Source organism: Pteropus vampyrus, unplaced genomic scaffold (assembly GCF_000151845.1).
Source record: "Pteropus vampyrus isolate Shadow unplaced genomic scaffold, Pvam_2.0 Scaffold343, whole genome shotgun sequence".
NCBI classification, from domain to species: Eukaryota; Metazoa; Chordata; class Mammalia; order Chiroptera; family Pteropodidae; genus Pteropus; species Pteropus vampyrus.
The window spans coordinates 166,923-190,420 of record NW_011889124.1 but is presented as its reverse complement, the minus strand read 5'-3'; the positions used below and the strand labels follow the sequence as shown (position 1 = coordinate 190,420).

The following is a 23,498-nucleotide window of genomic DNA, read 5'->3' as shown; positions in this document are numbered from 1 at the left end:
AAGGTAAAGCATTTCTCCTTTCCCCTCCCTCCCTCCCGTGCCTCCCAAGAAAACCAAGCAAGATCAATTAAAAGGGACCAAGACGCCTGACAGTCCACCCACCTTCCCAAGCACCAACAGCACTTCTTGTACTGATCGACCCAATACCTAGGTCATTAGAAATCACAAACTCAGTAACCAGGGTAATCGAAGTGTCCAGGGTGGTCAATAAGACCCTTTCGTAGGAGGAAATTATACACTCCCCCTCGCTGTCCTCCTAATTGGCCTCACACATCAAGGGAAACTAGGCCCTAAGACTTGTCATCTGGCCAGCCTACAAATGTTTTTGGAGAATGTCCGGGTCAGCACTTGGAGGTACCAACTCTCACTCCAGGTGATGGGCCGGCAGTTTCAGGAAGTGGGGGCCAGCCGCAGGCTTCAAAGTCAGCAATACCCGCCTCCTTTTCCACCTCCCCTGCAACCCCTCCATTCCATCAAAGCTGCACGCACACTGACAGGTACATGATGCCCTCCCAGCCCGACTGAAACCAGGCCACACTCAGGCACAAAGGGGCAGGGGAAGGAGCCAAACCACAGAGGCACCCTTGCCACGAGCCAGTTCTGCCCTCCCTGAAATTAGAGGCTTGTCTGCAGAGGGACTCAACATGCGTCCTGTGCTCATTTAATAAGGTCCCCGCCAATATGAACTGCGAAGCAGACTTTCTAAAATCCAAACCGCTGGAGCGCCCTGCCCTCCTCATTTCCCTGTGACTTCACTCTGAATCTCTGCCAAAAGCTTTGCAAGCGTACTGCCCAAAGTAGGCGAGGACGCACATACGCCACGGTAGACACAGACGCACAGTGTCTCTGGAGGGCAATTTAGCACGCTCTACCAATTTCATAGGCAGATATCTTTTGAGGCAAAAATTCCACTTTTAAAGATTTACCCAACCAATACAGCGCTGCTTATTGAAAAATAAAATGCCCACTGAAAAAACCTAAATGTCCACCAACAGGGGACTAAGGTAAATCAGAGTTCATCCGCACTAACAGTACAGCTCTTCAAAAGGATTCGGCACAGCTATCTGCACTGCTGCCGAAACACTGTCGGCAATTAAGTGAAAAAAGCAAGGTGCGGCACAGTAGTATAGAAGGAGCGCCACCTGAGGGGGGTGTGCAGAGCTTGTATGTGCGCCCACACTCTAGAAAGAGACACGAGAATTTACCAGGCATCGCCTAGAAGGATGCACAGGGTGCGAGCAGTCTCACCAGCTGGCCACCTCTGGGGAGAGCCTCCAGTCCCAATCTCTGAGAATGGCACTCCCAGGCACACTAGAGCACCTGTGACGGGGGCCATGGAGCTGTGATAACAGCTCCTTGGGTAAGGCTCCCTCTGTAGAGCTTCCTTCTGTTTTAACCAACCTCGTGAAATTACCGACCTCCACAGCCGGCAAGCCCCCACAGCACCTGCCCCGAGTTCCCCGGGGGCCGGGCAGACTGGCAGGCAGAACCTGGACTGGTCCTGGATGCCCATGGGCCTCTGATAAGCTCAGGGGGTAGATTCCTTTCCAAAATGAAGGCTTCAGAAAACACCCTGTCCACTGCTGACGCATCCAAGCCACCTCCAGGGCGTTCCTCCCCTGGGCAGCTCATCATAGCGAGTGCTCACGCCTTACCGCCCAGCACAACTGAGGGGTGACGTAAGCACAAGGGTGCAGACACCTGGGTAGCCACTGCCACCACCAAGGCACAGGCGACCTGCAGCACCCATGACGGTCCTTCATGGCCCAATGCCACCACAACTGAGGACCTGAGGAGCCTCTCATCTGTGTTCTGTCACTGCAGGCCAGTTTTGCCTTAAGATTTCAAATAAATGGCATCATATGGGGTGAACTCAGTGCTTGGCTTCTTTCACTCAGCAAAGGAGATTCGTTCGCTTTTTGAATGGCCGCTGTCTGTCTGTTTTTACTGCTGAGTAGACGCCCATGGTGGAGATGTACCGTGGGCCGTGCATCCACTCATCTCCTGATGGCGTTCCCGCCGCCACGCATTTCCGCTATTATGCACACAGCCACCACAGACGTTCACGAACAAGTCTGTGTGAGGGTGCGCGTTTTCATTTCTCTTGGGAAAATGCCTAGCAATGGCGCTGCTGGGTCATACTGTACACACACAGAAAGCTGCAAACCAAGTTTCCAAGGCGGCTGTCATCCTCGCTGGCACTGGCACGGATGGGAGTTCCGGCTGCTCCACGTCCCCAGTAGCTGGCACGGTCGGCCTCTGATTTCAGCCATTCAACTGGGTCGGGAGTACGGTCTCAGTCTGATCTTAATCTGTATTCCCCTAACGATAACAGTGTCGAGCACTTTTCATGTCCTGTTTACCATTCATATATTTTGTAAAGTTATTTGTTCGAAGTCTCTCGCTCTTGTGTTAAAAATCTGGTCATCTTCTTAGTGATTTGGAAGAATTCTTTATATGTTCTGGTTATAAATCCTCAGTCACACGTGTGCATTGCAAATGTTTTCTCCTGGACCATGGCTTGCCTCTTCTTTTTCTTAAGTCTTTTAAGAGCAAAACTTTTTAATTATGATGAAGTCTAACCTATCAATTTTTTTCATTTATGGTTCCTGTTTGTTGTGTCCTAGGAACTCTGCCAAACCCAAGCTTCCAGAAGATTTAGTTTTTACATTCAGGTGCATGCAACATTCAGTAAAGTTTTCATACTGCACACAAACACAAGGTATCTGTCTTTGTGTTATACAGGTACCCTGTTGTTTCCGTACCGCTGGTTCAAAAGACTCTCTCCCACTGAATTATCTTGTCACTTTTGATGAAAATCAATCGACTCTTTATTCTTGAACTGTTCCTGAACTTTCTATTCTGTTCCGCAGGTTAATAGGTCTCTCCTAAGACCATTACCATGCTGTCTTGATTAATGCAGTTCATAGCATCTCAAAATCAGCCATTGTAAGACCCATAACTTGTTCTTTTTCAAAACTGTTATAGCTATTCTAGCTCCTTTTCATGTTTATAGAAATTCCGGAATCGGTTTGTCGATTTCTACCAAAGCCGCCTGCTGGGACTCTGACTGGGATTGCACTGACTGCATGGATCAATTTTCACAAACTGATATCTTAACAGTACTGAATCTTCTAATCCATGAACACGGTATCTTTCTCCATTCATTTACATTATCTTTAATTCTTCTCAGCGACATCTTATAGTTTTCAGAGCACAGGTCTCACACAGTTTGTTAATCTATCCCCAAGGGTTTCGTGTTTTTGATGCTACTTTAAACGGTACGCACTTTCCACTGCTCGTTGCAGGTATGTAAAGATCCACGCTGTCTGTGTACACCATCCTCGTATCCTGTGAGCCTGCATACTCACTCCGTTCTAGTGGCTTCTAAAAGGTTCTTCGGGGTTTTCTAGGTAGATAGTTACATCACCTGCACATCTCACTTCACGGCACTGGCAGGACCTCCAACACCACAGACAAGGAGAACGAGTCAGTGACCTCGCCTCACCCCTCGTCTTCCACCCACACCCCACGCTGGCTGTGGGGTTTGCAGACGACCTTCATCTGGCTGCGGAAGCTCCCTCCTATTCCTAGTTTGCTAAGTTTTTAATCATGATCGGGTGTTGAGTTTTTACAAACGCTTCTTCTGCCTCTATTGAAACAACCATATGTTTTCTTCCTTCTTTAGTCTACTAAAATAGTAAATTGCATTGATTATTTTTCTGAGGATCAGCATCCAGTATTCCTGGGATGAACTCACTTGGCTCCATTTTTCCAAACATCCTGTTACTCCTTCTCTTCAGTGCCCTTCGTGTCCTGCCGCGGTTGACACAGACCCACTGAAGGGTGCCTCCCGGTGTCCACCTCCATTCAATACCTTCAAATCATTCTCCCGACTGACCACGCTGCTCAGAGGCGCGGCCCAGCACGTCACAGTTCTTGCACTGCTGCTAAATCCCTCAGGCCTCCTTTCAAAGCCCTGGGAGGACACCTGAACACCAAACTCACCCACCACCCTCACCACACCAGTGTCTCGCCCGAGCACACAGGCCCCCACTCGCCCATGCCCAGCACCCTTGCACCCATGACTCTCAAAGCTGTGAGGCCAACCTGCACCTGGCCCACACGACCTGTGTGCTGGAGGCCAGGCAGCAGGCGCCACCAAGGATGGACAAATTTCCCTGGCAGACGAGGGAGCCTGACCTAAGGAGCCTCTCCACAGCTTTACACTGGATGCCCACCCACCTCCAACAACTCGGCTCCTCAGAATGTAAGAAATCCCAAACTGAGAGGCGGGTGACCACTGTCCTGCCATCTTTAAACGTCAGAAGTGATCTCTGTTCCGATCAGTGAGGCCATAGAGCCCCCGGGAACCTGGGAGAAGCCGCAGTCCGGTCCAGAGGAGCACCCACGCAGAGAATGCTCAGCCCAAACACCAGAGCCCACAGACCCCAGGGATCCACGGATCTTAAAGGAGCTGGTCAGGAAGAAAATAGGTGTGGGACAGTCGACAGTGGCTGCTGGCCAGCTAAAGGCAGGCAGGAACTGCCAGACTGCATACTCTCACACCCTGCACAACCAAGCCCTGGTTTTGGCAGGAAGTCCCATGGTGGAATGGCGGTGGGCCGGGGGCTGCCGGCAGCAGGCGCAAAGCCAGAAATCCAGACAACTGTGCAGCTCTGGGACTGGGTGGCGCCTGCGCTCACAGGGAGCCAGGGTCATCCAATGGGGGCGTGCCACCTGGTGGTGGCAGCTCTCAGAAACCCAGAGAGACACTCTAGGCCAGAGCCTGGGATCACGACATGCCCCAAACAAGCGGCCTCAGTCCCAAAATTATGGCAATGCCCTGGCCTCAAGGCCAAACACACTCAAGCCCAGCAGGCCAGGCTCACATGCCCTCCCAGCCCCTCAAACTTCTGCTTCCAGGGAGTGTGCTGGTCCTGACCTATGGCCCTCAGTTAGAGCTGGCTGATCGGGCTTTGGGGGAGTGGTCCCTGAACTAGCATGCAAAGACCTGTATCTACACTTACCCACACGCAAATATGCATTTTCATGGGGAGGACACCTATGACTCTCATCAGACTCTTGGAGAGATCCACGACTCCTGGTGAGAAACCAGTGTTCTAGAACAGCCCTTCCATTTACAGATGTGGAGGCATAAAAGAGACCACACAACACACAGGAGCCAAACTGGGGCCAGAGAGACATCTACCCATAGTTAAGCAGGGTCTGAGACAGCCCCATCGTCATCCTGCTGCACTGAAACCCGTGAGGCCCACTCCGGGCAGATCCCACCTCCAACCACCCTGACGGCATCACCCTCAGATCACAGGCCTCCTGGAACAGTGCCTATCTCTCCCTCACGTCCCTGCTGCAGGGACCCACGCTGCGGCAATGGCCCCCATCCTTTCCCTGTGTCCCGTGTCCCATGTCCCTCTGCCCATTTCCTACTCCCACATACAATGTCGGTAAACAGGGGCTCCTCCAAGTCACCTTCCTTGCTCAGAAATCTCTAGCAACTGCCTAAGACATGGCAAAAAAAGATAGCCGATCTACTCTTCATAGTATTCAAGGTCAACCCGAGACTCAAGTCCAGCATGTGGGTTCAGCCCAGGTGTCTACATTCGTGTCAAACTCTCCAGGTGACTCCGGTGATGGACACACTCACACAAGTCTGAGACCCACTGCCTGTTACATGACACATGTAGCCACTTAAGTGATGCACAAGTAGCCGGAGGTGAAGGCCTGCCCCAAATGCCCTAGTGTGGACAGGAAAGGTAAGGAGGAGGAGCTGAGGTCCCCAAAGGACCCCCGGAGGTGGCCCAGGCATAACAAACTACGAAGCACATGAAGAAAGAAAATCTGCCCTCTGCAGGGGTCCCATGAAACGGGGACAGCGAGAACGCCCTCCTACTTTCCTAGAAGTCAGCTTCTGGCTGCTTAGAGGGACACCGCAGCCACCACCACTCGAAGTGCAGTCAGGTTTAACCACACGAGAACCATGACGGAAGCACTGCACCCCTGGCCCAGAGGAGTGTGGGCCTGAGGAGGGGCGCCCTCGCTAGGGGGAGGCAGGCCGAGACGCCAGCCAGTGCTGGCTCGTCTATTTCCCACAACAAACTCAGGCCCCTCCTTTCCTGCCTGCCTCCCACCTCTGCCAGCCCTCTGGACCACCCCTCATCTCCCACTCAGGGCCTGGCCGAGCACACGAAGCACTCGCACTCGCACGTGACCACCCAGAACTCTGCCTGGGACGGGCCCTGCCCTGGCTGGCAGTTGGTGTGGGCCCTCAGCTTTGGAAGTCGGACCAAGAGGGCTCCAGGAACTGCTGCACTCTCCACACTGGCCACGGAACCCTTGTGCCGATCTAGCCCGACAAAGAGCTGCTGGGCGCCGGCCCTGATGGCTTGACTGAGGTCGAGTGCTTGCGGCGCACTGGGCTCGCGAACGCTCCAGCAGCATGGTCTGGTCAGGCGCCACTGGGCCTCTGATTTCCCACACAAAAGAAAAGTCACGGAGGTTTCTCTTCTGACGAGTCTCCCTGGGAGCAGGAGGGACACCTTCCGGTGTTAATAAGCCCAGAGAACAGGAGGAAGCATAAAACATCCAGGCCCTGCGTGAGTCTGGGCTCTGCAGGTGGAGTTCAAGAAGAAACAGTGGCCTCGTCTGTCCTCTGTGACTCAGCAAGGCAAGAGGAAATGAAGAGGCATTTTCAAGTGATGGGTAACAAGAGTCAATAATGCCAATCGGAACAGTCGTAGGTTTCAGAAGCAGCAGTCAGATGGCATAATTACAAACCAGCTCTTTAAAGAACGTTCTCAATTCTGGCCCAGTGTCCAAGAAAGACAACCGAGAAGCCACAGTCTTGATATCACACAAGTAGATAAAACAGCAAAGGTCCTTTGAACAACACAGGCCCCGTGCCCCAGACTCCAAGGAGTAATCCAGAATGATCATCTTCCGCCACAGCCCCACCCCAGACTGGAGCACCCATGCAAAGACAAAGCTGCTGAGGCGGAGTCAGTCTACAGGGGGCCCCAGTGGCCAAGGGGCAGGCAGCAGAGAGCGATGCTGGAGAGAGGCAGTGGCCCGCAGGACAGGCGGTGAAAAGATGCCCGTCCTACCAATCAGAGAACAGGACGCCCAGCTCGGTCCCTCAGCCCTGCACCAGAGGGCCATCCAGCAGCCCCTACCCACTGCCCCACTCCACACCCTGCCACACCCACTGGCCTGATGTCAACACAGACTAGCTGGGGAGGCTGCTGCAGGGGCTTGACTGGACAGAAGTTGTGTTTTCCTTTTTTATCTCTAATAACTTAGTTCATTACCACTCATCACCAGCACCTACCAGGAGTGACTTCCCCCAGAAACGATTTCCCCCTCAGAAGATACAGAAGAGAGTCCTTTAACAGAGCCCAACGATGCAGAGTACTCTGACAGCTGCCACCACCTGGCTGGGAGCATTCCAGTTGTTTCCCAGCATAAATCATTCATTACGAACTCTACTTCATGTGCTGCTGAGCTTGACAATTCACTAGCAGTGCTCGGGATGGGAGCTGGCGGGGAGGTTAATGAAAGTGTAGCATGTGAGGACAGCCTGCTGAGGGGCAGACTTCACGCCATGGCCCACTGGTGACAAGTGTCGGTCAGCTAAGCCCCTAGGACAGGAGGGTGCTGGGCCAGGCCAAGAACCCTCAGTTTTCCTTAGGCCAGCTTGCTCCGGGTTTCCGACCCTTGGCCATGCTTCTGATTTTAAATGAGAATGTTGTGAAGAGATGGGCAGGGAGAAGCATGGACTTCTGTGTCCCTCCCACTGTGAAAATGCCTCGCCTAGCCCAAGCCACCTGCAGGAGAGGCTTCCCAGGCAGCCATGGCCAGAGCGTCTGCCAGAGGGAGCTGAGGAGGCAGGGCCCATCCTGCCAAATGTGCCAAGTGTGCAGAGAGACAGTGAGGATGCCGAGGCACCAGCACCCTCCGCCTACCTGATGCTCAAGCCTGTGGTCTGGTCCAGTCTCTCCCAGCTTTGCAGCTTCGCCAGCAGCCTCTGAAAAGACACAGAGGGTAGAACGCAGAGCACCATGCCCCATCGTCTTCTGTGCAAGGACTCCAAGCCCTCCTACTGTCCTTCTGCACCCCGGATCACCGCCTGCTGTCCCTCACCCGCTGTGTGCACACTGATCCCCACACCAAACGTCATCAAGCGAACTGACAGTGATGACGATGACTAAGTCCCCCCAGTCCTTCAGAGGAGCCTGTCCTTCCTCACTTAGGATCTGAAACAGAAACCCTCCAAGCCTACTACACACAGCCAGATTACCTCCCAGCTGCGGAAGCCACACTGCGCGCTTATACCTCATTTGTTTCCGCAGCCATAAACTCGGTAAGATCCTAGCAGGCTAAAGGGAAAGTGGGGTAAATGCGGGGTGAGGCGGGGCGGAGGGGGCGGACAGCCTCCCGGATGGTCCTGCAGTTGTGTGGGCCCACAAGGACCACCGCCTCTCACTCCCATCTCCCAGGTGCTCCTCGGGAGAGCAGGCCATGAGGCGCGTGGACTGGGCCTGAAAGCCAGATTCCTCCCACCTTCCGTGGCTGGCCAGGCCCCGTGGGAACAAGAGGCGGTGGCAGCACGCACGCAGGCTGGCCCGCACTTGTATTCACACACCTGCCCCACACTGACCCATGTCCCAGGAAGCCGTCTGAGTCTCACTGCCCTTCCAGAATGCTAAGCAATGCGAGAGCGCAGGCCCCGTGCCTTGGCCTCGTCTCCCCTTCGCAAAGCCAAGCGCAGAGCTTCGAGTGCACTCCTGTCACTCACGGGTTTCAGCACCACAGCCGATGCTGTTGGTCCTCATTACATGGGTGAACACAGCCAGTAAGCATCCGTGGTAGGATTAAAAGAGGTGTGATTCTACAGCCAAATCGAAACCCATTTCAAAACTAACTATGTCCAGAGGAAAAAACTGCTGAGCTCCGGAGCTATCTTTTCAGGGTAAGGTCCCCCATGAGCCAGCATCTGAGGAGCTATGCTCGTGACCCATGATGCCCCAGGCTGGCAGTGAACCTCCTCATGGGCTCAGGGCACTGTCCAGCCATAGCCACGGAGGGCTCAAGGACCCAGCAGGGCCCCAGTGGTACGGCAGCTCTGAAAAGGAGAGAGCACTCTACGCGATTCAAAGGAGGCGGCCTGCCCTAATGGGTGGGGCAGCTGCCAAGCACAGAAGACAGTGAATGAACTTCACACTCTCACCAGACTCTGGAAACGAATGGGGAGTAGTGACTCCGTTTGTGCCAGTCAAAGCAGAGAGATGAGGCAATAGAGCACAACCACGGAGAAGCCACGCAAAGGGCAGAAACACCCTGGGCCAGGAGCTAGGAGGCCTAAGTTCTGGTCCAAACTCATGTGCACTGGGCAAGATGTGGAGGTCTCTGAACGCCAGTCTCACCTGCCCAGAGGGGAGCTAGTGTGTTTTCAGCACTGACATCCTACAATCATCTCTACGCCATCCCACAAAATGCCACCTGCAACTCCAATAGCAGGTGTGGGGGCAGAAAGTCCGCACAGGTGCGCCTTCGAGACTGAGTGGGAGCAAGGTTTCTTTCAGGTCTCCCTTGCCAACAGGGTTCCTCGGCCACCACCTGCATCACTTCTCCTGTTGCTACCGAACGACCTAGAACAGCAGACGGGCCGGTCCACTGACAGCGCACCAGGTCGGAAGTCCAACCGCACTGGCCTCACGGGGCCAAAACCAAGGCGGGTGGCAGTGCTGCACTCCTGCAGGCTCTAAGGGAAGAATCCCTTTCCTCGTCTTTTCCACCTCCTAGAGGTGCCCACATTCCTCGGCTCAGGGCCCCTTCCTCCACCTTCAGCGCCGTCAGCAGCAGCAGGTGCAACCTTTCTCACGTGACCTCGCTCTGACCTCCTCCGCTGCCCTCTCTTACATATAAGGACCTGTGATCACACTGGCCCACCTGGGTAACCCAGGGGAGTCACCCTACCACAGGCCAGCTGATTACTGGCACCCTTAGTTCCCGTCTGCCACCTAACAGATTCACAGTTCTGGGGATCAGGACATGGCTACCTTTGGGGGCCACTATTCTGCCCACCACAGCAGCACAGAGGAGTCCACATTTTAGGTGACCAGCTAGGATGCGGGACTGAAACATCCAGAGTCCTCTAAACAGACAGGACACCCCAGAGAGAACAGCACCCCGGATCAGGACCTCACCTCCTTCTCCAGCTCCAGGTCGACCAAATTCTCCTGCATCTTCTCCTGACGCCCCAGCTTCCGCTGAAGCCCCTCCACTTCTTCCCTGAGCAGCCCGTTGGTCTCGCGCATCTCCCTGGCAGGGCCAGAAATAAAGTCACTCAAACAGCCTCGTAACCTGGGGACGAGTCCGGGAGCCCCAGAAGCACTGGGCTGCACACTCACACCCCCAAGCTCCACCCCGGGGGAAGGGGGGCCCGCCTCACCGCAGGTAGGCGTTCTCCTCCCTCAGCTGCTTCAGCTCCTGCTCCACCTTGGGCAACCGCACCAGCTCAGACTTCATGCTCCTCACAATCACAGCATCCTGCTCCTGCAGGGACAGCTTCTGCTCCAAATCCTGATTGAGGCCAGGGACAGAGAAAAAGTCATGGACGCCACACTGCCCCAGGGCCTCAGCAACTTTCGTGGCCCTGGTCCCCTCCAGAGCGCCTATCTCACCTGCACCAGGTGTGCCTGTGCTGGTCCTCAGCGTCCGCTCCCAGGAAGCACCCACAGTGTGTCACAGGCCAGTGTGATACTGCTGTGCTGTGCTGCCTCAGGGGCAGGAACCTAGCGCACATGTGGCACAAGGACACTCAGCAAATGCTCCCTGAATAAACAAACCGGTAAAACGCCCCACTCCTCTCATGTGAGGGCTGCTTCTGTCGCCCTAGCACACACAGGTGACAAATGACTCTTTTCCAGAGTGAGGACAGCCTCTTCTGTACAATCTCTGGTCCCCTTGGGACACAACAGAGACAGCTGGCATCCATTAGTGACGAGTCAAGGAACAGGCAAAGAATATGAGACCAGGACCAAATCAGTCAGTCATTCAACAAACGCTAATGGGGTCCATCTCTGTACCAAGTACTGGGTCAAGTAGCGGGGACGGGGTGACGCAGAAGACAGATGAGATCTCTGCAAGGAAGAGCTAAGAGTGTGGTGAAGACAGGCATCAGGCGGTGCAGGCAAGTAAACTGAGAAGGGGGCCAACGGCTGCGGATAGGGGACGAGGGGCAGGGCAGAGGTCATGGGGATGTGTGAAGTGTTGAGAGCCGGGGGAGGAAGGCCGGGCAGGAGGAAGAGGTAAGCACTAGAGCCAGAGACTAGCAGGTGAAAGAGCAGAGGCGGGAGGGCACAGGGAATCTAGAAAGTGACAAGGTAAGTGCAGCTGGAGGGCAGCAGCCACATCACAGCGTCAGGGCACAGAGCGCGGCTGTCACTCTCAAGGTGGTGGGCAGCCACTCCCGGGACCTGCAGTCGCTATCTCCCTGGCAGTGTCCTCCCCCCGTGAAGCAGCACGGCCTGCACTTCAGAGCTTCAGAGTCAGGCCGACCTGCTTTGAGACCCGGCCCAATCACACACTAGATGTACGACCTCTCCAAGCTAATCCTGTCACCTTCACAGCACTCATCGCTACTCAAGTTGTCATGTGTTTACTTTCTTTGTGTGTCTGTTATCAGACTTCATCCACTACAATGTGAACTTCTTGGGGGCAGAAATGTGCTCCAAATTCACTGTCGCAGCCCTGGCAGCTAGCGCAGTCCTGGCACGTGAAGAGATGATCGGTATAAATAGAGCATAGACACAGGCAGCAACTGTCCCCAAATGCCACTGAGCACACCCCAGATCACAAATACCTATGGGTGGCAGGAGGGCCAAGACCACCACTGTGATGCCTACCACTCACAGGCCGGGGGCTGAAACACAGCAACGCACCTTGACCTTCTGCTCCTGGTCTGCCCTCGCTTCTTGGCTGGCCTGAAGGTCCTGAATCTTCTGATTAGCTTCTTGCCATTTTCTACAAAGAAAAAAGTGTATTATGCAGAATGCGGTATGTAGTAAGGCCAACAATTCTCCTCACCCTCACCCTAAAAGCTCTCCAGTGTAGACACACACGCACACCCACACACGCACACGCACGCATGCACTCACAACACCACTGCGCGCTCCCTGCAGGGACGGACCCAGGATCCTGGACTCTAGCTCCTGCCAGTGGCTCCATGGCCTTAGTCTCCTCATCAGGACAGGGTGGGTGGGCAGGTCCAGACCACCCATAAGGTCCTTCCTAGCTGTAGCAAGCCCTCAGTTCTCCTCCCTCCCCATAGCTACTGACAACTGCAGCTTTGGCTGGCCTGGTATGGCCACAGCTGAGGACCCACTCATGACTGACCACCCCCCATGACCACGGAGCGGCCAGAACTCTCCCCAGACAACATCTGCAAAGGTAAAGGCCAAGTTCTTCGGAAAACCAACCAGTCCTCTGCCCTCACCTCCGCGAGTTCCTGCACACTCCATGCCTCTGCTCAGAATGCTCTTCCTGCCAGGCCTATCCTTCACCACCCGCCTACCACCGGTGGCAGGAGACCTCCTGCAAGCCTCTAAAACCCAGCTCGAACACTCCATTCCCGGGAGCTCTCTTCATGACTGCTTCCTCTTTTTGTTCTCAGGACATTAAAATGCCACTCTCTTCTGGCACTTACGGTCCTGAGCTCAGAGGCCTCAGTGTCTGTTCCTGGACAGGCCGTGGACAGGGAGTACAGCATCGAAGGGCATTTGTAGCTCCTCAGAGCCTCAGCGCACACAAATTGCGTGAAGGCTGGGCGCTCACACCGCAGAGGGCACGAGACGAGCCTGGGTCTTCCACACAGCTAACTACTAGATGTGCAGGTTTCGGACTAACTCCAGGGCGGAGGCAGGCGGGCTCTCCTGGCATGGGGCAGAGAGCCCCGCCTCCACACTCACTCACCTGCGCTGCAAGCCCAGCTGCTCCTGCAGCTCCTGCTTCTCAGACTCCAGGTCCTTCACTTGCATCTCCTGGCTCATCACACTCCACTGCAGTTCTGAGATCCTGCCCTTTAACTCGCTGATGGTCTGACAGCACAGCAAGACAGACAGTTGTCACTGAGGCACTGGGCACAGATGCAGGTGAGCCTCCCACACAGAAAAGGACAAACGCCTGTCCCTCCCAGCTATCTGCTCCTTCAGAGAACATGACGAGACACCACCCCCAAACCACCCCAGAGCACCAGCCTGTGCCACTTCCCATCTCCCAGGAGCTAACAGGAGAGACTAGGTCATGGTGACAGTGGCCTCAGGAGCAAGAACTGCTGCCAACCAAACAGGCCCAGGCCGCATGCCCCCCAGACATCCCCTCCCCCGAAGCAGCAGCACGCCCGTCCCATCACCTTGGACCTGCACTGGTCGCCGGCACGCTCTGCGCAGCTCTTCCTGCAGACCCTGCCCTCATCGCTCGGCCTGGAATCCCCTTCCTAACCCCCCACGCCATGCCACCGCTCCAGCTCCGTGCTAAAGATGCCACCTGTAAGCTAGAGCCAAGTGTCCCCTAGAAGCCAAACATGGGAGACTGAGGCTGTCCTCAGAATGCTGCCACGAAAGCCACACAGCATGGAGAGGAGCTGCCAGAATGCCATGGGGACTGAAGCACTCCCAGGCTGGAAGTGGTCGGAAAGGAAAGCCGAGGCCCGGGGAGGCCATCCCAAAGCACCGCCTCCAGGACAGCGAGCCCACTGGACACGCGCAGGCAGAACCACCGCCCTGACCTCGAGGCAGCCTTCTGGGGCTGGCACTGCCCTTGGGACTTTCCTAGGGGAAGAGAGCACACTGGCCAACGAGCAGGGAAGGCCAACCTACTCAAAAGCATCACGTACATTAACACGTGGAAGTGTTGCCACATCAGCCTCTGGGAGCCAGACATCAACCCAAGGGATCCTACAAGCGAGGGCGAGAAAACGGACTAGGGGCACCCTCTTCAGACAAGGAGGCCGCTGCACTCATTCACCTGTCCAACCGGCGCCGTCCACCCCACGTCTTCCCAGGAGAGCTGACGGCGTAGGCATCCTCCACGGCAACAATCTGTACAATTTCCTTTATTACAACAGTGACTACCAATCGGGGAGCCAAAAACAAGAAAGGTACTAAAAACACGTTTAACAATGAACTCAGAAGTCTTCCTGAACTCAACACACACACACAGCACCAGGCGCTATGCAGGATGGGACACCAAGATCAGAGGCCAGCCCCAAGGGAGAACAAGTGCTCGGGGATGCCAGGCCGTCAACAAGATGACCTGGGACAGCAGCGGGCACAGGAACCAGGGCACCGTGATCAGAGAACACACTTGGGGGCTGAGTGCAGGCTTTTGACTTTAGACCGGGTGACCAAGAACAGCTTCTCTGAGGAGGTGAAAAGTAAGACACATGGTCCTGTGTCCCAACTGGCCAAAACCTTCCCACACTGGGCCCCACTGGGCACCGTCTCTGCAACTTCTGTGGTGAGGATGTCCCCCTCTTGCCCTTCACTGATCAGTGTGCAGGACTTGTCTCCCCTGAGGGCCTCCCGGATGGAGCACAGGCAAGCTCGCAGAGGGCGGGCGGGGGACTTGTCTTGAGGCCGATCCTAGCTCCTCTCCTGCCAACACCCACGTCAGAAGACAGATGTCGGAACAACCTTAACATTCTCTCCAGTGTCGCCAAGGCAAAAATAACCTGGGGCCTGCTTCCAAAGCTGCCACCTCGAGAATGCCTCGCAGAGATGGAATACTAATGACCCGCGCCAACCCCCGCCCTTCAGCAGCATTTCGTCTTTCTCCTCGAAGCATCTGTGATCTTGAGCAGCACAGCGAAGGCACCAGAAAAGGTCAGAAGAGGGCACTTTCCACCAGCATCAACGTCTGGGCTGTTTCTGAAATTTATACAACCTTCAATTGATAGAGACAGCAAGGACGCTACAGTTCATCGACGCTCTGGTTTCAAAGATACTCTCAGATGCTAAGAGACTTTGCTAGTAATCAAAGGAATGCAAATCCAGAGGAACCTACTTATATCTTCGGGGGGGGAAAAAACACCCACCGCGGGAGTATTTCCAGAAAATACCACCGTCCATAACAGGTAAGGCTACAATGGAAGGAGAATAGTCAACAATGGCTGTTTAGTACAACACGGCAACTGGAAGACAAAGCGACAGAGACAGCTGGAGCTGGTGCCCTTTTAATCCCACTCCTAGGGATTAGTCCAAATAAAAAAGCTGCATTTATGAAGCTATCTGCTGCATATATGCTTGTGCACGCATAAGAAACCAAAGCACTTGGAAATGACAAAAAATAGATTCATCAACCATTAGAAATCATGATTACAAAGACCAAAAAAAGTGTTCAAGTCATCAACTCAAAGCCACAGACTGGAAAGTTCACCTCTTCACTGAGATCACAACCATGCAAACCACAGGCGCGCGCGAGGGGCACCAGACACGGGACACGGCAGTGCTCTGGTGGCGGAGGCCTGGGAGCTCGGGCTGGCGCCCCTCACCTCGCCCGCCTCGGCCAGGCCGTCCTCCTTCTCTCGCAGCTTCCTGCTGGCCACGTCCAGGCTCTGCTTACACAGCCTGCTGTGCTCCAGCTGCTCCTTCATCTTCTCCTCTGCCTCCGCCTCCCGCTCTTGAAGCTGCCGAATGCGTGCCAGGAGCTCCTGGTTGCGGTCCACCTCGCGCTGCCGAAGAGAGGAGGAGCTGGTGAGAGCGAGGTGGAGCACGGAAACCCCAGCCATCCTCCCACAGGCCAGGACCAAAGCCCAGACAAGACCCACCCAGGAGCCAGGAGTGAGGTCAACAGCACACAGTTCTCACCCCGGGACCTGCAGGAGGACACTTAGAATCATTACTCCACAGTGGCATTTGCCAACTTGACCATCTGCAGGGAGGAGACGGACAGTGAAAATCCCAAACACAGACTCAGCCTTGGAAAGGAGCCTCCACGCTCTGGAGTACCAGCAGCTCCCGTCTGCCCACACACCGACCACCAACGCAATGCCACGGCATGCCCCCAACCAGGCAGGGACAGCCGGCCTGCAGACAGCAACAGCTGACCCAGGGCCCCCCTCTGCCGTGAAGGTGCGTTATGGCCCGGAAACCTTCAGATCCACCCTATACTCATCTCCTCAGGGGCAGCATGGCTTGGGCTGGTAAGGAGGACATAGAACTAAGACTCCTCACTCTGACGATCCCTGGGGGTCGTAAAGGCTGACTCAGCCACTGAGATCATTACTCTCAGCACAAGGAGCAAAGGGACCACAAAGTGGGAGCCAGAGTCCTGGAGGCAAAGGCCGTGAATCTGTTATATGGAACCAAACACTGCTGACCTCTGACCTCTCTCATCAGGAAACTGAGACACAGAAGCTCCCTCTAAGGTACTCCCAGGGCCGGCCTTACTCAGAGCGAGCACTTAGACCAGGCCATCCAGCCCAGCACCACATAGGCCCTGCAGCAAAGGCACCTTCCACAATGCGGGAGTGAGGCCCTCAGGCTGCACTGGGCCCCAGTCCACACTTCACAGGGAGAGATGTGGCACATGCACTCGGGCTGCCAGTCCTGAACACACGTGGGGCAGCCCAGGCAAGTCCCCCGACACCAATATCTCAGCATCTAACAGGTATTTCCACATGGGAGGGCTGAGATTCCCAGCCACCTGTACTCCCCACTCACTGCCAAACTGTTGGTCCCTGAAAAACCACTAGAGATGCCCAAGACTCAAAGGAACAATATGAAAACCATGGGCTCAGATGGGCTCAGGGCTCCCTGCAGCAGTGTCTACAGCAGGGAAGGATAGGCCTGTCAGGGGGAGGCCCAGGATTAAGCTCAGTCAGCTCTGCACACTTGGATTTTCCCGTGAAAGACATGCAGCGACCCTGCGGCCATCTCCCTCTTGTTCAAATGTTTTCTGAGCACCTTTAAGGTGCCACAGCCTGTGCTGGACACTGGAGATCCAGGGCAGTCAGAACAGGCCCTGTCCTCAAGGGACTCACGGCCAAGAGAAACTCCAACAGCTTCACATCCCATGCCTTCTACCTGAGAGCCAGGGCTATGCCACCAACTCCATGGTCCCCACGGTCCCCACAGTCCAGTGACCCCTGTGCCTACCTCCCTGTCCCTAATAAGGGCACTCTGATACCTGCAAGATTCCCAAGGCCTCTCCCTCCTGCTTCCCACTGGTTCCCCCAGGACTGCCCCTCCGAGGACAACCTAGAACATCAGCGAGAGCCCCGCCTCAGAGAAACACCACTTGGGCAGTTCCAGGGCCAACACAAGCCACATCTCTGGGCTACTGAGACCTCGCAATGCACCACAGCCAGGAGTCTGCACGCCAGGTTCAAACGCATCCAATTAGCAGACCCTAGCTACTTTTGAAGACCCTAGCTACTTTTACAGAGACCAGTAAAGCATGCACATGTGCCACAGAAGGCAAGAATGGGGCCAGACATCCACCTACAGGGAAAGCAGAGGCCAGAGGCTCTGTGGTCTGACGCTCTGCACGAATCTTGGCAGCATTTCCACACTCATCAGCATTTCCTGAAAACCCTGCAAAGTGCTGTTAATCAAAGCCAAGGAAGCAAGGGATTTACATGCAAAGTGAAAACCTAACCCTCTGGGTAATGGGGGTTGCACCTTCCCAGCCTACTGTGGGTGAGCCAGGGGCAGGATGAAGCAGCCCCCAAGACTGGGGCTCTTTGCTCTGAGGCTCTATAACCATTTGAGCAAGACCCAACCTGGATCCAAGACCCCTATAAAACCTGGTGACTTTCTAAGCCTGTCACCCCCGTGCAACCTGGTATTTCAGCCAGGTCTGCATTCCAATTCTCTCAGAGGGAGGGAGAGACCAGGAGGCCCAGCAGAGAGGAACGCCCGCCAGCACCCGTGCTGCCCTCCTGGAGGAGTCAGGCACAGGGGTCATCTGCGGCCTAAGAAGGCAGGCCCCCGGCCAGCGCGGCTCGTTTCTCACGGCTGGCGGGTGCGGGCCTGGCCAGCCCAAACCTACCTCATAGCTCCTGGCACTGGTGCTGGCTGCTCGCTCCAGCTCCACTCGAGCCCTCTTGTGACTCAGCTCCATCTGCATTTTCTCTCGCTCCACCTGGATGACGTGAGACTTCGAACGGATCTGCTCTGCTCGTTCTTCCAACTGACCAGGTCATGCCCAAAGGAAAGACAGAATCCTCAATAGCTGCGTCAAACAGGCGAGTAGCTCATTCAACATTTACTCACTGGGCACCTGCCCCCAAGAAGGCCCGTGCTCAGCCCTGGGGAAAAAGGAAGAAGTTGGGTCTCTAGATGGGTGATGGCCCCAGTGAGGCAGCAAGCACAGAGAAGATGACAAAGGAGAAGAGAAGGGTATGTTTTAAGATGACAGTCACTGGTGCAGGCTCATTTTAAAAAAGAGGGCCTATCAGTTTCCCACTGTGTAACAGATTACCAAACCTAGCAGCGTGCAACACTCGTAATGTGAGCTGTCAATCCTGCTGGTTAGAAGGCCAGGCACACGTGGCCAGGTTCCCTGAGCAGAGTCTCACAGGCCAAACTCAACAGTCGGCTGGGCTGTGTCCTCATCTGAGCCCAGGATCCTCTTCCACACTCACATGGCTTTACGACTGAGGTCGACTTCCTTGTTGGCTGTCGGCCATCGGCTGCTGTAGATCCTAGAGGCTACCCACATTCCCTGCCAGCTCCAAAGCCAAGCAGGAAGAAGCACCCACATGTGGACCCCTCTCCTGCTCTGCATCTCCAACCTCTCAGTCTGATCTCTCAATCTAGAATTTAAAGGCTCACCTGATTAGGTCAGGCCCACCCAGGTCTTTCCCTATCTTACGATTAACTGATTTGAGATCTTAGTTAAATTTGCAAAATCTCATTGCCATAACACCTAGTTACTACAATTTGATTACAAGGGAGAGCGTGTGGCCCACCGAGGGCCATCTTAGAAGTCCGTTTCCCACAGACGCCAGGTAAATAAAGGCAAGTTCAAGCCTTGAAGGGCCTCAGAAGACACACCAAACAGTTTCACAGGCTCACTGACTATAAGGGCCTCTTCCTCAGGTAGGCTAGTCCCTGACCACTCCAAGAATGGTCTTCAGTCCAGAACACACACCTACAGGGCACTTAACAAACATGCAGAGACTCAGGCCACACCCCAGAAACACCAAATCGGAATCTTCCTTTTAAACATATTCTTTGTGGATTCACATGTACAATAAAGCTTGAGAAGCACTGGACTAGAGCAAGTGGTTCTCAATTCAATCAGGGACACTCGGCAATGGCCACGAACGCTGCTGAATGTCACGAGAGGATGGTAGTATGTGTGTGCTACTGGCATCCAGTGGGTAGAGGTCAGGGATGCTGCTAAACACCCTTCGATGCACAGGAAAGTCCTGCAGAACAAAGAATTATCTAGCCCAAAATGCCAACAGTGCCAAGAGTGAGAAATCCCAGCCAGAGAAAAGGCACTTTCTCCGCCCCTCCCCTCATGCTCCTTGGGAGCCTAAGCACACACACCCTTGACCCCTCCGACATTTTCTCTCATTTCAATTCCCACCTGTTAACATTTGGAGATTCCTAACCCTACTGTCCATCAAACTCACTGCCCTTCCTAATCTCACTCGATTATCTACAGCTAGGGCCCAGCTCCAGGATACACCACCGCAGAGGGACCAGGGGTCCCAGACACACAGTATCCCTGGACCATATCTTCCTCAAACATCAACTGTATTTGAAAGAAACTGAAACATTTTTATGTTTACACAAACACTGACGTGTAGCAGAATTTATAACACCCTCAAACAGAAACAGCAACCTTAAAAAAAAGGAAGAGGGTAGGGGATGGTGGGCAAGAAATACTGATCTCTGCTCTCCAGGCTCCCCAGACCTGCAGTGTTCCCAGTTTCCTCACCTGCCAGTTTGGGTGGGGGTGTACAATAGGAAAGAACCGCTGACTGAAGTCCTAAGACAGGTCAGGGCCCTGAGACAGGTACTTGGGTAGCATGACTATAACCAGCTCACTCTGGCTTTGCCACTCATTTATCGACCCCTCTCCTGGGGACGCCCTCATAGCACCAGCTGAGTAAGAACAGGGGACCTCCAAAATTCTAGATTCCATAGTCCTGACAGGCCAAAAGTTTCCAGGCATTTGCATCAATAAAATAACATTTGTAGACCTGCGAGCAAGGATCAAATTAAAAAAACTATAACCTGTTATCAGCATCGCTTTATTAAAAAGTGTATTACCAGCATCATTTCATAAGTGTTTTAACACCTAAAACGAAAATAAAAGACTTAATTTTAGAATAAAAAAACAGTCTTTGCCAAAAAAGGGCAGTGAGCAACTTAGTCCACTAACAAAGAGAAGGTGATTCAATTGTTCAGCAAACCAATACATGCAAAGACATCAGCCTCTGTTCCGCCAAGCGCAAGCTGCCTGGGTCTCACCGGGGCACCCAGAGCAACAGGAAACCACGTCTGGCACAGGACACTATCGCAGGATGGCTCCAGCAGCACACGCCAGTGGACAGGGAAGGAGGAACACAAGCAGGGAAGTCAGGGAACGCCTGAGGCAGTGGTCCTGGGCGAGGCTGCAGACCACGCCCCTTCCCAGGGTGGGGCCCCGTGATCTCTGCCTCAACTAGGACTGAACCCACAACACTTTAGAGCTGGAAATCCTTCAGGAGACCTTACCCCTTTAAACTGCATCTACCATTAGCACCGCCAAGAACTTAAAACATAGTGAAATAACACTACAATCAGAAAAAAAACTCTAAAAATCACTGATGGCAGACTGAAACCAAGATCTGGAAATGGTTCCCCCAAGGACTAAGATCTCTGCTCTCCCAATCCTTTGCTCACTACCCTGGCATTCCCTCCAGGCTGACCAAGAACCTAACACAGCCTTTAAGGGAGCCAGCAGCTGGTTGGGCAATTGGTGGCCATGCTCCCAGGCAGTCCAGCTTTCCGTCCCCATCACCACTGCCTGTGAGCTCCACACGGTGAGTGCAGCGCTCAGCAGCAGACCCGCTCTGAGTGCTGGTAAACCAGGCTTTTACGCCAGCACAGTTCAGGGCCAGACCATGGCTTCCATGGCTTTCCAAAACTATAAACACCCGTGTTAGACATCTGAGAGATAGCCAGCTGGCCTCCTGGCCTCCTGCCCTCAACTACAGTAAGTCCTCACTTAATGTCATTCATACATTTCTGTGACTTTGAGTGAAAAGACGGGTAATAAACCCAATTTTACCGTAAACTGATACACACAAGAGTTGAGTTCCTACAGCATCTTACCAACCTAAGAAATGAAACGATGTTTTTCAAGGACCTGCTGTATATGGAATTTGAACAACCTATCTAAGGGCAGGAGTCTTTACTCAAGAAGCCCCAACACATGTCACACATCTGAACTACATGGAACTTGAAGAGGCCCCACCTAAGGACAGGTGTCTTCACTCAGAGACCCCTATCCCAACACATGGCACTCACCTGCATGCTCTGCTGGTACTGCATCTGCAGAGAACCCTGGGCAGAGGTAGAAACATCCAGTCCAATTCCTCCCTCCACTCGCTGAGAAATGAAGTTGTTCAAAGATCTCAGGGAGGACAGGACAGTGGTGTTTTCCCCCAGGTCTTCCATGGCCACGTCCCTTCTGGAGGAAGACAAGGGAGGGGTCACAGCAAGCCCTTCCATACAACTTCAGCTCTGCCAGCTGCCCAGAGGCAGCCCCACACCGCTAGCACTCTCTCAGAGCCCTTAAAATATTCCAGTATCCATAACCACATTCTGCAGGGTTAACTGGGAGCCCATGCTACTGGTTTACCAGAGAAGAAATGGAGGCATAAAAAGCAATACGCCACCAAGCCGCTGTCAGGACGATGACCTGCACACCCGCAGGACAGACAGCTCCCAGAAGATGTTCAACAGTCCGGTGGCACACCTCCCACGTAAGCACTCAAAAAAAGCCTCACTTCTGGGAATGAGAAACGAAGCACGGAACAGTGGCCATAAGGATGATGACGACCACAGCACTGCTGCTAACGATGCCATTAATAAAGTACTACTATTTTCAACCAGGTACCAGAAAGAAAGGTATGCAACATTTACTGGGCACCAACACTCCTTGAGCCTCAGTTTCCTCATCTGTAAATTGAGATCATAAAACCTACTTTGCAAAGTGGTTGTGAAGGTTACAGTGACTGTAAGTCTTTCAGAGGCAGATGATGCGACTGTTGCCACACAGTTTGACTATCATTCTGCTTGTAATCTGACATATGACATCTCATTCTTCACAATGGTGGATGAATTAGGTTTTTTTACACATATTTTAGAGATGACATAAAATGAGGCTTCAAAAAGTTATAGAACTGAGATTGGAACCTGAGTCTGTCTGGCTCTAAAGGTTGAGTGTACGCCACAAGCCAATGCATGAAGTGCTGAGGACAAGCAGCAGCAAAGAACGTGCATCCCCAAACCTGTGCTTATTATGGCCTCACACCAACCCTGCTGAGCAGAAGTGGGGGAGTGTCCCAGACAATTAACAGCCCACAGGTGTGAATTCATACTGGTGCTGTTTTCCTCTTAGGAAAAGCTAGCTCTCACTGATTTCTCCTAAGGATTAGATTGAAACATCAACCCCCACCCAAAACAAACAAACAAACAAACACCCAGGATGTGAGGGATCTTGGTTTGCTTCTGAATTTCCCACTTAACAAGAACGGCGCACTGTGCACGCAGAGCCCTGGTCTCGGATAGGCCGTCACTCCCACCCCCGCACGGCGACGGAGCTGTTCTCCCCACCTCTCATTCCGGCTATAAATGGAGAATGGATTGAGAGAGAGAGGACAGGAGGGGCACTCAGGGTGCTGGGAGCCCGCACACACAGGCCTGTATGGCAGGAGGCTGCAAAGCTAATCCACTTGCCAAGATCGGAGTAGGGCCACCCGTTCCCACGATAGGAAACAGCCAATACATCTATCCTCTTCCCAAGAAGCCGCGCCTGTGAGAACTGACTCGTGCCATACACTAGACCGAAAAGAGCACATACGTTTTCAACTGCCCGGCACGAAGCTCCGGAAGGCACGCAACAAGGCGGCAGCTCAAACTCCATCCAAGAGACGAAGCTCGCAGCAAGCTCACTGGGCCTCTGAACTGCCCTCAGCAGAGCCCGGGGCTGGGAGTCCAAAGCGCACTGCCGCTCGACTGCCCTTCTCGTCCCCTGCAACAGGACGAGTACGGAAACCTCAACAAGTTACAGGGGGTCACCAGCCCGACTACACGCGCGGCCAGGGGCACCGCCGCGCCGGCGGCGGAGGTCGCCACAGGCCGTGCTTTCTCCCAGCTCGCGCCGGGGAGGGACGCAGGCCCCGCCCTGCGGGCCGGAGCCGGGTGACAAGGTGCAGCGACCACCACTCTCCGCGCAACCGGAGACCGGGG

General features: G+C 54.1%; 1 protein-coding gene across 1 annotated transcript in view; it reads right to left on the bottom strand.

Moving 5' to 3' along the window:
• The window catches only part of MAD1L1 (mitotic arrest deficient 1 like 1), a 249,882-nt gene extending 226,484 nt beyond the window's left edge, over nucleotides 1-23,398 (bottom strand). The window contains exons 1-9 of the mRNA XM_011378518.2: nucleotides 23,110-23,398; nucleotides 21,552-21,714; nucleotides 18,073-18,213; nucleotides 15,572-15,751; nucleotides 12,994-13,118; nucleotides 11,964-12,045; nucleotides 10,472-10,602; nucleotides 10,227-10,341; nucleotides 7,983-8,044 (exon numbers count right to left, since the gene is read on the bottom strand). Coding sequence (XP_011376820.1) covers nucleotides 7,983-8,044; nucleotides 10,227-10,341; nucleotides 10,472-10,602; nucleotides 11,964-12,045; nucleotides 12,994-13,118; nucleotides 15,572-15,751; nucleotides 18,073-18,213; nucleotides 21,552-21,701 — 986 coding nt within the window. The 5' untranslated portion in view covers nucleotides 21,702-21,714; nucleotides 23,110-23,398. The remainder of the gene's footprint in view (nucleotides 1-7,982; nucleotides 8,045-10,226; nucleotides 10,342-10,471; nucleotides 10,603-11,963; nucleotides 12,046-12,993; nucleotides 13,119-15,571; nucleotides 15,752-18,072; nucleotides 18,214-21,551; nucleotides 21,715-23,109) is intronic.
• Between the last annotated feature and the right edge of the window lie 100 nt (nucleotides 23,399-23,498).